Below are 17,632 nucleotides of genomic sequence, written 5' to 3'. Positions count from 1 at the left end.
TTGAAAATCCTGTTCATAAGCTTTTTTATACTTTCTGGTTTTTAATCACGTGTTTCTGATTTTTGTTAAATTCTCTACACGTGTATCTCATTTCTTGAAAATTCTATTTGGTTATTTCTGAGTATTGTAGTTTCTGTTTACGTGTTTCTGACTTATGAAAGCTTTTAGCATTATTAAGGTAGATTAGCTTAGGTTAAGTTTGTGCACCAATAGAATATGAAAAAACCAACCTAAACGGCTAAAACACAATCAACCTATCTTAAAAAGGTCAAAAGTAAACTTGAGGAAATATGACCTAGATTTGAAAAGTAAAGAGCTAGCTTAGACAAATAAAACCTAGTTTATTGAAACATAAAATGAAATTATATTTTTCGATAGTAATTATGTTATCTAATGATGTTATTTAACATGTTTTAAACTATTTAAATTCCATTAATTAAATTGGACTTTTCATTTCTTGTTTATGAGTTTGTGACTTTTGAAAATTCTGTTCACACTTCACCAGCTTCTTCAAAATTATGTTTGTGCATTTCGACTTTTAAAGTTTGTGTACACTTGTTCCTCATATTTTGAAAGTTTTGCTCGTATTTTTTTTTTATTAGGTTTTGTGTTTTTAACTTTGAAAGTTCTTTTGTATGTTCTGACTTTTTGAAATTGCCCTTGCGTTCTTCTGAATTTTGATTTTTTTTTATCTAGGAATCTCTGATGTTCCGACAATCCTTTTTGCGTATTTTTAACTTCAAAAAATTCTATTCTCGTGTTTTTGAATTCAAAGGTGGTGTTTAATAGCTTCTGACTATTTAAAATTGTGTTTGAAAATTTCAGATTTTAGAAAATTTTGCTCATTTACTTTTGACCTTTTCATTTCACGTGCTTCTGACTTTTTGAATTTTCTGTTTACCTGTTGCAGACTTTTTTTTTCAAATTCTGTTTGCAATTTTCTGATTAAAAAAATTCGTAAGCTCTCAATCTTTTCGATTTTCAGGTCGTACTATTCTGACTTTTGAAAATTTTCTTCTTGTATTTTTGATCTTTTCAAGCATCTTTTCAAATATTTCTTACCTTTCAAAATCTTTTTTAAGTGTTTCTGACTATTTGACAATTCTTTTTGCGTATGTCTGACTTTTCAAGTTTTTATTCCCGTGTTTATGACTTTTTCAAATTTTTGTTCAAGCTTTCTTGTACCAAGTTCCTTTAAGACCTTTTTCACACTAAAAATGAGCAGTTAAGCTACCTACACACGAAAATAAAGACAAAAATACGATAAAACAAATGAATTTTAGCAATCCAGTATAAAAAAGGAAATATTTTCAATGTTGCAAAAACAAATTAAAAAAAGTCTTTTCTGACTGAAGTGTTGGTTTCCACTTGCTCTGTTTGTGTTTTTAGGTTGTGGTTGATTCCAAATGACGCTTCATATGCTTCGATAATCTCAAATGATAAGGAAATATTTAAATGTGCATTTTGCAGAAGAAAGATTTTTCTCCAGTGTGAATATTCAAATGGATGTATAAATTATAAATTTAAGAAAACAATTTCGCACATATATTTGCAGGTTAATGTCTTATTTCCAGTATAAGCTCTCACATGAAGGGATAACTTATGTCTTTGAGGATATCGTTTACTAAAAATTCTGCAAGTATAAGGCTTTCCTCTGGTATGAACTCCCAAATGGGCGTATATATTAGAAGCTTTGAAAATATTCTGAAATTCATGTTGCATTTATGCAGTTTTCTCCTGTATGAAATCTCACGTGTGTAGTTAAATTTAAATGTCTTGAAAACTCTTTGCTGCATATATTATATTTGAATTAATTTTCACCACCTTAAGGCTTCGTTGTGAATTCTTTCTTCCATGGCTTTGATTTGTATAGTTTTAGACATGTCGTTTTGATCAATGGACAAATATTAGTGGTAAATTCGTTGAGTTGGCTTCTGTCCAAATCTTCTATATACATTTGAGAAAAATATCTTTATTTGAAGTGTTTTGAGACTTGGTATTAAATGGTCCGACTCTTTTACACCTTGTTAATTGTGTTTGGGATGTTAAAATATTCATGCATTTGGAATTTCTGAGTCTCCGAAGGTCAGAGTTGAATTTAATTTTGTTAGTTGATTTGTGTTATTGACTGTTTAATATCTGTAAGAATTGGAATAGTTATATGCTCAACAAGAAAATAATCGATTTTAACATAGATATGTGTAAAAATGTGTATAATCCGGAAATGATTCATGTTTTGATGAATATATGTAAATGCAGTGTTTTCCATATATTGTTAAGATTATATCTAAATGACATTATATATAAATCATTCTAATGTCTTTGATTGTATCTAAATTATTTTAATATGACAGATATATCATGTCAAAAACCTAAAAAGTGATTGACAAGCTTGACTTGCTAAAATATTGGCTATGAATATGCTTGACTGCTGCTGTGCTAGCTAGAAACAGTTTCAATCAAGTCAGATAAATAAAATAAATTACATATGTTGACAGAATATCTATTGTGACTACGCTTAAATCATTCTAATTTGTCAAATAAAATATCAATGAGCATCATCATTGTTCTAAAGTAGGCCCTAATAGATAATAATGTACTCTCATTAGAAGTATTGGTAACGGAAATTGTAACCATAAACGTAAAAACCAATGTCACAGACACCTGTAGCTTTTCTAAATTATCGCCTATCAATATTCGTAAACGAGAAGGCTTAGTCAAAAAATTACATATAAAATTATTTGTGAGGGAAGAATATATTTCAAAATTGTATCTAAACCACTCTCAAATGACAGATATGCCATCTCATATATCCTAAGAGTGCTGCCGACAATCCTCATTTGCAAAATGAGGATTATGAACATTATCAAATGTGGATATGTAACTAAAGAATGTGAATTGTGAGATATATTTCATATATCAATGTAAGGGGTCCTATGAGTCAATCAAATGAGACAGGTACATCACCTAAATATAAGAAAACTGTGATTGACAAGTCGAATTGGCTTAAATTGTGTTGTGAGAGCAACACTTTGGTTTTCTCATGTTTTTTTTCCTAGCACCCCGATTTCAGCTTATTCCTAGAAAGTGGTAAGGGTCTAACATCTGTGGTTTTAACGAAAAGTAACATATAGATATAGATTCGACGGCAGTGACATAAAGATTTTTTTTTCGACGGCAGTTGATAGCTCTTGATGAGCTGACCTAAGTATATGTTATCCAGTTTTGGGTAGAAAAATTCCTTCCTGAGATATACCAGTTTGAAAGTTTAAAAGGGCTTGACAACTTCAGTAGTAAGGTACACACTGAAACCAAAAATAGGCCGACACCAATTGTGAGACATTTAGGGGAGTTTTAAAAACAGTTGTCTGTTAGCTCATAATCATCTTCGGCAATGAGGAGCTCGCAACTTTGTACACACTGAAACCAAAACTAGGCTGACACAGAAATGGTATCAGATGTGCCTCTTAAACTTTAAAAGTTCTCTCTCTGCTAAATAAACAAGACTTTATCCTTTGCTTCCTTCTAAATGACGACGTTAGAAACTTAGCCTACGGCAAAAAAGTCAACTTTTGAACTAAGACAGGTAGATTTTTGTTCGACGGCAGTCGATAGTTCTTGACGAGCGGATCAAATTATATGTCATCCAATTTTTGGTAGAAAAATTTCTTCTTGAGATATACCAGTTTGAAAGTTTAAAGGGGATGACAACGTCAGTTGTAAGGTACATACTGAAACCAAAAATAGGCTGATACCAATTGGTTATACATTTAGGGGAGTTTTAAAAACAGTTGGCCGTTAGCTAATAATCATCTTCGGCAATGAGAAGTTCGCAACTTTGCTAGTTGGTATACCTTTAATCTGTTTCCTGAGTATTTGATAGTAAGACCAATTTGGTTCCAGTGGTAAGATATATAGGGGACTGGTGAGTAATAATTGGCTGTTAGGCTACAATTGTCTTTAGGGATGAGAGGTTTGCAACTTTTCCACGTTGGTGTAGCTAGTATTTATTTTAAGATCCCTACAAATTAAAAATTCAGCGTTTAATCGAAGCAAGGAAACAAATCCAAAGTGTTCCTCTCGCAATACTTTATTCGTAGATGCTTAACAAAGGTTGCCGCAACACCTCACGGTGCCCATGCATCGTAGATCTAGTTATAATTAATTATTTCTTAAAACATGGATGTTTCGGCCAAAAATGGCAATCTAGTCTGTTAAATAAAGTAAATTATATTATTAGTATCAGCTGTTTCATGATTGTATCAAAATCACTCTAATATGACAGATGTGTTTTCTCAAACACATAAAACTACAACTGAAAAGTTAATTTTACCAGAATAAGAAGTATGAAGATGATCTTAGCTGTATGTATTGTAATATGAAGTTACCTCATTTCAGAGAATTGAGATCTAAATTTCTTAAGAATTTGAACAGATTACCAATAATAGTTTTTGAATACAATTTATGGTTTGATTAGAGCTTTTTCTTGCTGAATTAGGGTATATGTAGTCTCAAACAATAATGTATATGATAAAATATGTTAATGTAGTTAGTTGAATGAAGTAATTTGCATCACATAGTTCAGTCTAATGTGACACTTATGTCATTCAATTATCTTGCACTATAATTAATCAGTCTGATTTTCTCAAAAGATGGTTTTGAAAACCCTTAATTATGGATGTGTAATCTAAAAATGCATCAATCCAGTCAGTTAAATGCAGTAGATCGTGCATCATCGCATAAAATGTCTCCTGATTTTATTAAATCGCTTGAATGTGACAAATCTGTCGCCTCAACTACCTGAACCTATGTTTTTCATGTCCAATTTTATAATGCAAAGGTTGTAAATACTATTTAAGGATTACATATTATGATATGGAGTTACCTTATTTCTCCGAGCTGAGGTCTAAGCTCCTTAAATATTACAATAAATCTATCTCAAAATCTAACTCTTAAAGAAAGATGAATTAAAAAGGAAATCCAGGCCCTGAAGTAATACAGAACCAAATATCTTAAAATGTTATTTACAAATTAGAAAATTTCATTCCCGAAAATAGTCCTGAAGAAAAAGTAAAATCGCCCTAAGAGTAATTTTTTTTATACGAATCAGAAAGCTTTCAGTAAGAAGTATTAATTTGAAAATACGAAGTATTTTTGATTGGTTGGAGGAGAAAGGCAATCTTGGAAGGAACACTTAAAATTTATTGAAAGTAAATGAGACTTGTTCTAAGTCTATTTGGGTCTCACCTGCCTTTTACTTTCTTCTGAACATCCAAGTTCAAACTACCCAAAAAACCTTTTGCTTGGGAAGTCCAATCAATCCCTGGATATCAATTATTTGCTTTTAATAACCTCTATAACTGTTTTGACATGGAGAATGCCATTTATGAATATTTAAAAATGAACATAATTGAATATAAGTGAAATTTGCCTCCAGGGTTGGCTTTGCTGAATTTTCCAAGCCAATAAGTATTTCCAACCGTAAGATATAAAAAAAAGGTTCATTTATAAACCAAATGGTCTTATTACATCAACTGTGTTATAAACGAATGATGACAGATATCCAATTAATCAATCTTGGACTATGTGAAAAATAAGTAATTGAAGACAGATGAACAATATACCACATAAACATCATGTTAACAGGATCGTAAGGATTATTTTGCAAAGGTAATTGGAACGGAGCGCCACTCATTACTGCTTTAACGGTTCTACTGCTCAGCACATTCCAGTCCTTCAAAACAGGAATGACTCTCTGAAGGGCTGAAAAATAATGATGGGGACAGTCAAAAACAACAAAATGCAAAAGTAAACACTTTTGGATTTCTAAAATTTTAAACCAGATAATTAGAAGTTCATAATAAAGTTAATTTTAAACTTGTATTTGTTTTTAAAAAACCTATTGATGCATAAGAATTCAACTAGATCTACGTTATACGGGCAACATGAGGTGTTGCGGAAATCTTTGTTCGGCTTCGCCGAGTAAAGTGTTGCGAGAGCAACACTTTGGTTATGTTTTATCGCTTCGGTTAAACGCTGAAGTTGTTAATCAATAAGGATCTTCAAATAAATACTAGGTACACCAACTCAGAAAAGACACAAACCCCTCATTGCGACAAGCAAAACATGCAAATTCCTCATTGCTGAATATGATTGTAGTCTAACAGCCGATTATTACATACAAGTCCCCTTCATGTTTTACCGCTGGAGCCAAATTGGTCTTCCATCAAATACACATGAAACACATAATAGTTACGCTAACTACCAAAAGTTACGATCCCCTGATTACTGAATATGATTATGAGCTAACAGCTGACTGTTGCCTAATACTCCCCGATTTGTCTCACAATTAGCATCGGCCTATTTTTGGTGTCAGTGTGTACCCTACTACTGAAGTTGTCAACCCCTTTAAACTTTCAAACTGGTATATCTCATGGAGGAATTTTTCTACCAAAAAGTTAATGACGTATACTCCGATTAGATCCTCAAGAGCTATCGACTGCCGTCGAAAAAAATCTGTCTGTCTTAGTTCAAAAGTTGACTTTTTTGCCATAGGCCAAGTTTCTGACGTCATCACTTAGAAAGGAGCAAAGGATAAACTTTCATTTCTTTAGCGATGAAAGGGCCTTTAAAGTTTAAGAGGCAAAATTATCCGACACCATTTCTGTATCGGCCTATTTTTGGTTTCAGTGTGTACCTTACTACTGAAGCTATTAACCCCTTTAACCTTTCAAGCTGATATATCTCATGAAGGAATTTTTTTTACCAAAAAATGGACTATATACACTCTGATCAGCTCATCAAGAGCTATCGCCTGCCGTCAAAAAAAATTCTATCTGTCTTAGTTCAAAAGTTGACTTTTTTGCCGTGGGCTAAGTTTCTAACGTCATCACTTAGAAAGGAGCAAAGGATAAGCTCTGATTTCTCTAGCAATGAGAGAACTTTTAAAGTTTAAGAGGCACATCTGATACCATTTCTTTACCGCAATCCCAAGTGCAAAAAACCGAATGATAAATCTCAGCTGAAATCACAAACAGAAATGGGTAGAAACAATAGAATTTGGGCCCCAGGCAAGAATTCTACGAAGCTTTCCAAAATCCAGAGTCATATTCATCAATCTGGCCTAACGCACTTTTCGTAAGAACCGCATAGGTTAGACCCTTGCCACTTTCTAGGAATAAGCTGAAACCGGAGTGCTAGAAAAAAAAAACACGACAAAACCAAAGTGTTGCTCTCGCAGCACAATTACCTTGTCTTAGGACAGCCAATTTTTTTTATCAATCTAATGTCATCATAACCTGAGTCTAGCTTCACAACCTGCTTGATGAGTTGTCTGTTTTGATTCCCGAGTGCTCTAAATTCAGTGAAGTAGCGAACCTGTTATTAGTTACACTTTTACCAAATTCTGAAAGATACTGCAACAACTTTGACAATGCTCCTTAACGAAAGTAACAAAAAGCTGATAAAAAGGTTGGCAACAAAGAACAAGAGCTAAGAGCTCATATAGCACTTGTGACGAGGCAAGAAGAGCTAAGAGCCAAGAGATCATATGGTATGAGCTCTAGCAAAATTCTATGAATCAATAGATTGATTTAAAAGGAAAATAAGAGGCTTAATGCCGATCAGGATTTAAAATAAGAGCTCTGAGTCACGATGTTCTTCTAAATATCAAAATTCATTAAGATCCGATCACCCACTCGTATGTTATAAATACCTATTTTTTTCTAATTTTTCCTCTCCCTTTAGCCCCCTAGATGGTCGAATCTTGGAAAACGACTTTATCAAGTCAATTTGTGCAGCTCCCTGACACGCTCACCAATTTTCATCGTCCTAGCACGTTCGGAAGCACCAAACTCGCAAAATCAATGAACCCACCCCCCAACTCCCCCAAAGAGAGCCAATCCAGTACGGTTCCGTCAATCACGTATCAATGACATTTGCTTATTCTATCCACCAAGCTTCATCCCGATTCCTCCACTCCAAGTTTTTTCCATTATTTCCCCCTCCAACTCCCCCCAATGTCAAAAGATCTGGTCAGGATTTGAAATAAGAGCTCTGAGACATGAATTCCTTCTAAATATCAAATTTCATTAAGATCCTCATTTATTCGTAAAATAGAAATACCCCAATTTTCACGTTTTCCAAGAATTCCGGTTTCCCCCTCCAACTCCCCCCAATGTCACAGGATCTGGTCGGAATTTAAAATTAGAGCTTCAAAGCCGAAGACCCTTCTAAGCATCAAATTTCATTAAGATCTGGTTACCCTTTCGTAAGTTAAAAATACCTCAATTTTCAAAATTAGCCCCCCCCCCAACTCCACCAAAGGGAGCATATACGGTCCGATTATGTCAGTCACGTGTCTTAGACAGGTTCTTATTCTTCCCATTCAGTTTCATCCTGATTTCACCGCTTTAAGTATTTTCTAAGATTTCCGGTTCCCCTCAACTGCCCCCCCCCCAATTACGCTGGATCCGGTTGAGATTTAAAATGAGAGATCTGACTCACAAGGTCCTTCTAATTATGAAGTTTTATGAAGATTAGATCACTCCTTCGTAAGTTAAAAGTACTTCATTTCTTCTAATTTTTCAGAATTAACTCCCCCCCCCCCAATAGAATGGATCCGTTCCAATTATGTAAATCACGTATCTAAGACTTCTGCTTATTTTTCCCACCAAGTTCCATCCCGATCCCTCCAATCTAAACGTTTTCCATAATTTTAGGTTCCCCCACCCCAAACTCCCCCAATGTCACCAGATCCGGTCGGAACTTAAAACAAGAGCTTTGAGACATGATATCCTTCTAAATATCAAATTTCATTAAGATCCGATCACCCGTTCGTATGTTAAAAATACCTCATTTTTCTAATTTTTCAGAATTAACCCCCTCCCCAACTACCCCAAAGAGAGCGGATCCGTTCCGATTTTGTCAATCATGTATGTAGGACTTGCAGTTTCTTTTCCCACCAAGTTTCATCCTGATCCCTCGACTCTAAGTGTTTTCAAAGTTTTAGGTCTCCCCCTCCCAACTCCCCCCAATGTAACCAGATCTATTCAGGATTTAAAATAAGAGCTCTGAGACACGATATCCTTCTAAATTTCAAATTTCATTAAGATTCGATCAACCGTTCGGAAGTTAAAAATACCTCATTTCTTTTAATTTTTCAGAATTAACCTCCCCTCCCCCAACTACCTCAAAGAGAGCGGATCCGTTCCGGTAATGTCAATTATGTATCTAGGACTTGTGCTTATTTTTCCCACCAAGTTTCATCCCTCCACTCTAAGTGTTTTCCGATATTTTAGGTTTCTCCCTCCCACCCCCCCCCCCCCAAATGTCACCAGATTTGGTCGGGATTTAAAATAAGAACTCTGAGACACGATATTCTTCTAAATATCAAATTTCATTGAGATCCGATCACCCGTTCGTAAGTTGAAAATGCCTCATTTTTTCTAATTTTTCAGAATTATTACCCCCCCCCCCTCCAACTACCCCAAAGAGAGCGGATCCGTTCCAGTTATGTCAATCATGTATCTAGGACTTGTGCTTATTTTTCCCACCAAGTTTCATCCCGATCCCTCCACTCTAAATGTTTTCCAAGTTTTAGGTTTCCCCCTCCCAACTCCCTCCCCCCCCCCAAATGTCACCAGATCCGGTCGGGATTTGAAATAACAGCTCTGAGACACGATATCCTTCCAAACATCAAATTTCATTAAGATCTGATCAACCGTTCGTAAGTTAAAAATACTCCGATTTTTCTATTTTTTCCGAATTAACGGGCCCCCCACACCCCCCCCCCCCCCGATCATCAAATCGGGAAACCGACCATTTCTAATTTAATCTGGTCTTCCCCCTGATACGCCTGCCAAATTTCATCGTCCTAGCTTACCTGGAAGTGCCTAAAGTAGCAAAACGGGACCGACAGATCGACAGAATTTGCGATTTATATGTGTCACTTGGTTAATACCAAGTGCCATAAAAACAGTCAGATGATATTTTGTGATAAGAAGATTGCGAAAACTTTCAGCAGATTTTTATTGAGACAGTACCCATATCCTCCAGTTAATACCTTTTTACTGACAATATAGAAAAATCGAGTCAGTTGGAGTGACAAAACGATAAACATAGGTTTCTAAAGTATCAACATGGCAGCATCTCAGCATCTAGTTTTAATTGTTCAATTAAAAACTGTGTTTTCACCGTAGTGGTAAAGAGAAAGTCTCTTCAAATATTTATCCATTGCTTAGATTTGAGTTGGTTTTTGATTGGTCAAATAAAAACTGTGTTTTCACTCTAGTGTTGGAAAAAAGTTTCTTCCCATTTTTTTGGTTGTTGTTATGTGTGCAAACATTAAATGATAATTTTTTCTAATTTTTCAGAATTAATACCCCCCCAACTACCCCAAAGAGAGTGGATCCGTTCCAGTTATGTCAATCATGTATCTAGGACTCGTGTTTATTTTTACCACCAAGTTTCATCCCGATCCCTCAACTCTAAATGTTTTCCAAGTGTTAGGTTTCCCCCTCCCAACTCCCCCCCCCAAATTTCACCAGATCCGGTCGAGATTTGAAATAACAGCTCTGAGACACGATATCCTTCCAAACATCAAATTTCATTAAGATCTGATCACTCGTTCGTAAGTTAAAAATACTCCTATTTTTCTATTTTTTTCGAATTAACGGGCCCCCCACACCCCCCGATCGTCAAATCGGGAAACCGACCATTTCTAATTTAATTTTTTAGATTTTTATTGGTTTTGATTGGTCAAATAAAAACTGTGTTTTCACTCTAGTGTTGGAAAAAAGTTTCTTCCCATTTTTTTGGTTGTTGTTATGTGTGCAAACATAAAATGATAATTTTTTCTAATTTTTCAGAATTAATACCCCCCCCCCAACTACCCCAAAGAGAGCGGTTGTTGTTATGTGTGCAAACATAAAATGATAATGGGACTACATACACTTCGGGGATGTTGCTTATGACTAAGGGTACCTTTAGGAGAGGTATTACATCTTTTGCCAGAATATCTCCTATGTAGGCTCGCAAACAAGATTTCTTTTTTAGTGACCAGATAGCATCATTTTAAATAGGGGATCCAATTATAAAAAGAATTATTTTATGCTAATAAGAAGTGCCTAGTTTTCAAGAAAGTTTTAGATTCTAATAAAACCCAAGCCACCTTTCCTCTGTATGCTTCTCTTCTAGTGTGATTTCCACTGAAGCTGATACTTTTTACATAATGAAGATATTGGATAATTTGTTTCTTGCCACAAACAAATTTTGGGAAAAGTTAAGGCTATAGAAAAAAGCTTTTATTAATTCATTGTAAATCCTTTAGGCTAAACTTAATCATTAGGGTTTAATGCGAAGAAAAAAAATTACGCTTACCTGACATTCATATATCCCACGGTCTCTGTCCTGGGCATATTTCAAATGAAGAACCCAGTCTAGTCCCCCTGGTCTATGTAGAACGTGAAACCGCTCGTCATTTGTATACAACAGTGAACCAGACGTTAATATGTGCCAATCTCTTCTTCTTATCCAAGATACCTAAGAGACACAGTCCAAAGTGGTTATTGAAAAGATTATTATTACAGTTATTCGTTTGGATTTTGATTAGAGGTTTATTTCCCTTTATTTAGAACATAGTATCGCTCACTATTTTTGCATATTCGTGAGCTAGTCATTAAAATATAACGTCTAGCGCGAGAACTTAACAGGTAAAATACATTATTTTTTTGCTACGATTTTATGTGGCATTTGAGAGACATTTAAATTTACACTAAACCTCCTCAAGTATAGCCAATTATGTTGAAAGTAAAACAGTTCAAAATAGGGATGAAACCTTTTTATTGACAGTGAACAGATATAAAATTTAACTGGATATTTCGAACACCTATACAGTGTTCATCATCAGCAGTAAAAAGTATATGTGTTCGAAATATCCAGTTAAATTTTATATCTGTTCACTGTCAATAAAAAGGTTTCATCCCTATTTTGAACTGCTTTACTTTCGTCATGGAAAGGCAGTGTGGTCTTCGAAGTTGTCTACGCCAATTATGTTGCTTTGTTCAATCCCATTGCTCCTGTTCTATTTCAGTTTACTGAGATATTTAGAAGTTTATCCTTTTTTTGAAGATTCTCTATGCTCTTTTTCTGGATCAAGCAGTTGGAAGTTGGATATTTGATATCAAAGTTGTTGGTATTGTATCTTAGATGCCAAAGACAATCGTTGTTTTTAAGTTACTACTACTGCTACAACTACCATGGACCCATTGCAACACCTGGCCGCCTGGGGTCAACACAGCTGCACATGCGCTCCTCCGTCCGAATCCATTCAAAGATTCCTTTTCTCAGTCCAGTAAATAATTGATTCTTCTTTCGGGCGAACAAATATTCTAGAGATAAAAATAGATTGGCCCTTTCATCCTAACCGAAAACAGTTTGATTGCTTATTACGCAAAAAACTTAGGCAAATCAAAACAAATTTGTATTCTGCCTATTCCCTTACAAAAACACAAAATACTAATTATATTCTTTCTCCCTCTTCTAACACCCTGAAAGTTTCTATTTGATCCGAGTTGCTTTAAAATTGCAAAAGTTATTTCTCTATGTAAAGGCGGGGATAAAAATGTAGTAGGAAATTAAAGGCCTATTTTTTTATTACCAGTAGTATCCAGATCGTTTGAGAAATTAATAGTCAAAAGAATGATTGAATTTTCGGAGAGTGAGTCGTTTTTTAATCCAAATCAATTTGGTTGTTGGAAGGGTTTACCTACTGAGCATGCTGTTTTATTTTTGCCAACTTTTGTGAGTGATGCGTTTGATAATGGTATGAAAGTCGCTTCTGTTTTTCTTGATATTGTAAAAGCTTTTGACTGTGTTTACCATTTTATACTCATTGCCAATTTAGAAAATTGCGGTTTTAGAGGACCATTTCTTGAATTACTGTCTTTTTTGAACTCAACATATACAGCTAGGAGATAAAGTTTTTTCAGTCAGTAATGTCAAATTTGGAGTACTTCAAGGTTCTGTTCTTCTGTCCTGTTATTTCTAGTTTTTATGAATGATTTATGCAGAGCTTTTAATATGATTTCGTATGATCTTGAAATTGGACGTGATGGGGAAAAAGTAATTGTGCCCAGCTTTGCGGATGACACTCATTTAACTGTGGCTGCATAAACAGCAACTCAGCCATTGAGTCATATTAGTTTTTGTCTGGTGTTTTATTTCAAAATTGGAAGAAGGTTGACAAGTTAGAACTGAATATAGTAAATCTTGCTTTTTATTCTATGGTAGGATCTCAAATTATTACCCTTGGATAGATAGACTCAATTTTGCTGACATAAGCATTTTAAGAACAAATTGTACAAAATATCTAGGAGTTTTAATTGATGAAGTCTTAGTTTTAGAGAACATATAGATTGTATTAGTCTTAAACTTGCTAGGAATGTTAGCATTTTAAGAAAGTTGGAGTATATTTTCCCAAGAGATATTTTAAGAACACTATATTATTCCTTAATTTATCTTTATCAGCTATATTGTTGTACTGTTTTGGGTAGTACATTTCCTTTTCATCTCCATCATATTAAAGTTTCACAGAATAATGTGGTTCGAGTGTTATGCGGTGTTGGTTTTAAAGACTCAGTACAAAAGAGGTATATAGATTGCAAAATCTTGCCTTTAGCAGGACTTATTACTTTTTATCGAAGCCTTTTTAATTATAAATATTTTTAAAATTGTTTACCAATATGTTTTAAAAGTATGTTTGAATTAGACAGTAATATGCATACACATTTTACGAGACAGTCCAATATAATTCATCGTCCACTTGTTATTACCCGTAGATCTCAATTTTCTATTTGGAATCTAGGACCCCATACATGGAATTCTTTACTTATGACTTTGAGGAACACTAAAAAATTTTCGTGAATTCCGGTGGGAATTAGGGCTATTTTGCCTTAATATTTATAGTTTTGATACTTGAGTGGACCTCAAGTGGAGCCAAGATGTTGGTTTCGTTTTAGGTGATACAGGTCAAGTGGTTTTAGTTTCTTTTTGTTTTGTCTTTTTTGAAGGGTAATCTCGTATAAATCGAAATGAAGGGTAATTAAATATTTTTCTCCCTTGTTTTTTTTTATTTCGTTTTTTCTTTTTCGTTTCTTTTCTTTTTCATTTTTCTCTCCTATTTCGTATGTTTTGTAAATCCACACAAGTTTTGCTTCGAGCCATTTGCTTGTTTTGTCTTGTTTATTTATATTAATAAGATATCTCTTGGATAATACAAATTTACTACATTTATTAATCTGAAAGCAATAGGTTTCTATTGAATCATCTCTACTCTCTTTCCTGTGAGAAAATCTAAGGTCAACTTAGCTCCTCCATGACTGACAAAAATATACCAAAAATGTTTAGGTAGATCTAAAACAAAAATTTTGTACAACTCATTCTCTTTACATAATTACAATATTTGAAGTCTCTTCTCCCTTCCTTTCCGAGGATTATGAATGTTTCAGCTCAGTCCCCCTCGCCATTACTGAGATATCACATGTATGTCCTTTTTTATTAACCTGAATAAATGTGGGGTCTTCTACGTATCAAAACTATTTCCCATGTCAAACTTCATAATACATATGGAACCTTCAACTTACCGGAAAGTTTCATCTAGACATCCCTAGAAATTTTTGGCTTTTTTTATTTAAATGATGCAAATTTCAAAATAAGGGAACAAGGATTTATCTAAACGGCACTGGTTTGGGCGATTGGTCCCAATTGTCAAAGAAATATCCTTTTAGTAGTCTAAATTTATTCCTACTTTGGGACTCTCTGTTTCATCTTGTCTCCATTTTCCCTTAAATGTCCTGTAATGTTTCTTTTTGCATTTCCCATTAGTTAATTTTCGTCGCTAATGAGCTCAGCTTAAAAATAGACAGTTTGGCGATGACTCATCGGTCAGCTAAAAAACATGGTTTCACAATTAAAGCGGTTCAGTAAGAATAGGAGAGGGTAAGCCATTAATTCAGAGTAACGGACAGAGCGTAGTGTCACCCCTTGGGGCTTATGATTGGCTAAACTCTTATGAACACTACTCCCACACGCATTAAGCCTGAGTTGCAAGGCTGGGCTATTTTCCAACAATTGGGATGCTAAATTTTCAGCTCTGCGGGACAAGTGACTAAAAACCTGTGTAGCGAATCTGAGTTGGGGGACTATAAACCAGCGAATAAATTATTTCCGGCCAAGACGATTTCAATGGTGTGCTTTTCATTTCGATCCGATGCCATTTTGAAACGTTTCAGGCAGTGTTTTGAAAATACTGGAAATTTATTTTTGCGCTCCAAATTTACTTTAAAGTTTAACCTAGGTAATAGTTAATATTCTTGAATTTGTATCAAGTGTGAATTCGTTTGTACTAAATAGTTTTTCTATTTATCAGAGCTTAAAATAATTTTCGGTAATGAAATTGGAGCCTAAAAAGATTTTACTCTTCGAAAAGCGGGTTTTAAGTTACCATCTCTACTCCCTCGCTAGCCTCAGGGACGGATTATAGGCGGGGCAAGAGTGACACTGCTTCAAATACTGGCATGTATGGGATGACGGCTCGTAAGGTCATCCCATACGAGCCATGTATTTTACTATGCCTGCATCAATTCCTTCTAATCATTAAATTAAAAGAACATAACTAGTTTTTTAACTGAAATTAAGGAGCAAAATTAATGCTTAAAACGAACAAAATTGTTCTGCATATGGGGAGCTGTCCCCCTCAATCCTTATCTCTTCAGGCTTAAAATTTTTACGCCGAAGTTAAAATTCGGGGTAAAGAGAGATAAATTGATGAAGTGTGTAGCACCCACTTATACAAAATAACTTCTGTTTATTTCAAGTTTTTATGTTGCTCCTTACTTTCAACTGACAAAAACTGCTTTTTTTTAGTTTAATCTCTGATCTTTTACCAAATAATGCCGACAAATCTACCAAAGATATCCACCTCCATAGAAAATTACCCCACCTACCTACCTGCACACAAATTCTCAATGGAAAAGGCCTAAGCGCATTATGAAAAAAATTTCATAACTTACAGCTCTATCCCAATAGGCTCTGGGGGTCATGTCATCCCACGAAGCATAGCTATTGGAACTTTCAGCTACCCCAAAAAATCGCTATTTCAAAATTTTTAATCCGATGACTTTTGGCGAAAAGGGTCGTGCGAGGGGGCTAAATGCCCTTCAATAGTTTCGATCACTTAAAAAAAGGGACTAGAATTGGTAATTTCCGTTTGAATGAGACCTCTCTCGATTTTCTAGGATCAATTTGATGCGGACACCCCTAGAAAAAATACTTATAAAAAATAAATAAGTCTCTGTGATGTTTCTTTCGGCTAAAACCATAAAACTACACGTTTTAGCAGATAGAATCTCTCGAAACCCTTACGATAAGATTCTCTGATACACTGAATCGGATAGTGCAATTTTCATTATGATATTTTGGCTTTTTGAAGATGTTTCCCCCCTTTTTCAAAAACCAGGCCAATTTCCTCAGGCTTGTAGCTTTTCTTGAGCAATATTAAACTTAACGAATTGTATATATTTGGAATACGCATAATAAGTCATTTCTATTTATATCAAATGTCACTAAAATTGCGTCTTTTAGAGTTTCGTTTACTATTGGGTTGTGTTTGTTCTTACTTAGGGTTTGCTGACTCGAACAGAATGAAAAAAGCTTTAGTAAATTAAAGCTCATTACAAACTATCTTAGAAACAGGACGGCCAAGCAGCAGTTAATAAACTTGAGTATATTGCACATAGAACAGAATATGGCTTCAAAGCTTTCATATGAAGACATTTGCTTTGAAAAAGGCACGTAAAGTCAAATTTTAATCACAGGCAGTGCTATAGCGCTGCCTAAGTAAAAAGTGATGTGGGTACAATGTATTTTTTTTCTCCAATGCGCTGTTTATAGAAGGAGCTGTAGTAGATACATTGGAAGAAGATCATTTGATTGGATATTGAAAGTTGTAGTACCACTTTTAAGCGTCAAAAGTGATTGGAGGGCAACCAGCCCCCTCCAGCGCCCATCAATTCCCCCAAAAAATCCTTGAAAATTTTGAGTTAGCCATTATCTTCAGCATACTTTAAGGCTCAGTAAATATGTGTCTTGGGATGGCACCCCTCCCCACAGCCCTTAGGACAAGGGCTATAAGCTGTGCAATATATCCATTGTTTACATACAGAATTTGTTAGGTGGGCATGTTTGATCTTAAGGGTCCTAACAGACGAAGGTTTTTAGGGGCTCCTCTCAGAGAACGTTGAGGGGAGTGCTCAATTAAATCAAAACGCGTGTTTTGTGCGTTCGGGTTGTCAAAAGGGCGTACTCAGAAATGACTGAATATATTAACTTAAAACTTCCAGGAAATGATAAGGGGGATAATAAATGGACCAAAAAGGCAATATTTGCGCGCAACTACTACAGCTACTACCCGTATAGTTATTGCAACTGAACCACCGTGTAACTGAACCCAAAGCAACTGAACCCTGTGGGGGTGAACCTCCGTGCAACTAAACACCCATTTAACTAAACCCTTGTGCAACTGAACCTCAGTAAAAAAAAAAACACTCGTGCAATTCAACCCCCATGCAACTCA

The 17,632-nt window shown here is 34.9% G+C and overlaps 1 protein-coding gene across 1 annotated transcript in view; it reads right to left on the bottom strand.

Annotated features, from left to right (window-relative positions):
* The window catches only part of LOC136029274 (uncharacterized), a gene marked incomplete in the record, with an annotated part of 147,013 nt that overhangs the window by 80,517 nt on the left and 48,864 nt on the right, over positions 1-17,632 (bottom strand). The window contains 1 exon segment of the mRNA XM_065707566.1: positions 11,380-11,541. Within this exon segment, the coding sequence (XP_065563638.1) occupies positions 11,380-11,541 (162 nt within the window).

The sequence above is a fragment of the Artemia franciscana genome, chromosome 1 (genome assembly GCF_032884065.1).
Source record: "Artemia franciscana chromosome 1, ASM3288406v1, whole genome shotgun sequence".
NCBI classification, from domain to species: Eukaryota; Metazoa; Arthropoda; class Branchiopoda; order Anostraca; family Artemiidae; genus Artemia; species Artemia franciscana.
The sequence above is the reverse complement of the archived record's forward strand: the minus strand, read 5'-3'. Positions and strand labels throughout refer to the sequence as shown.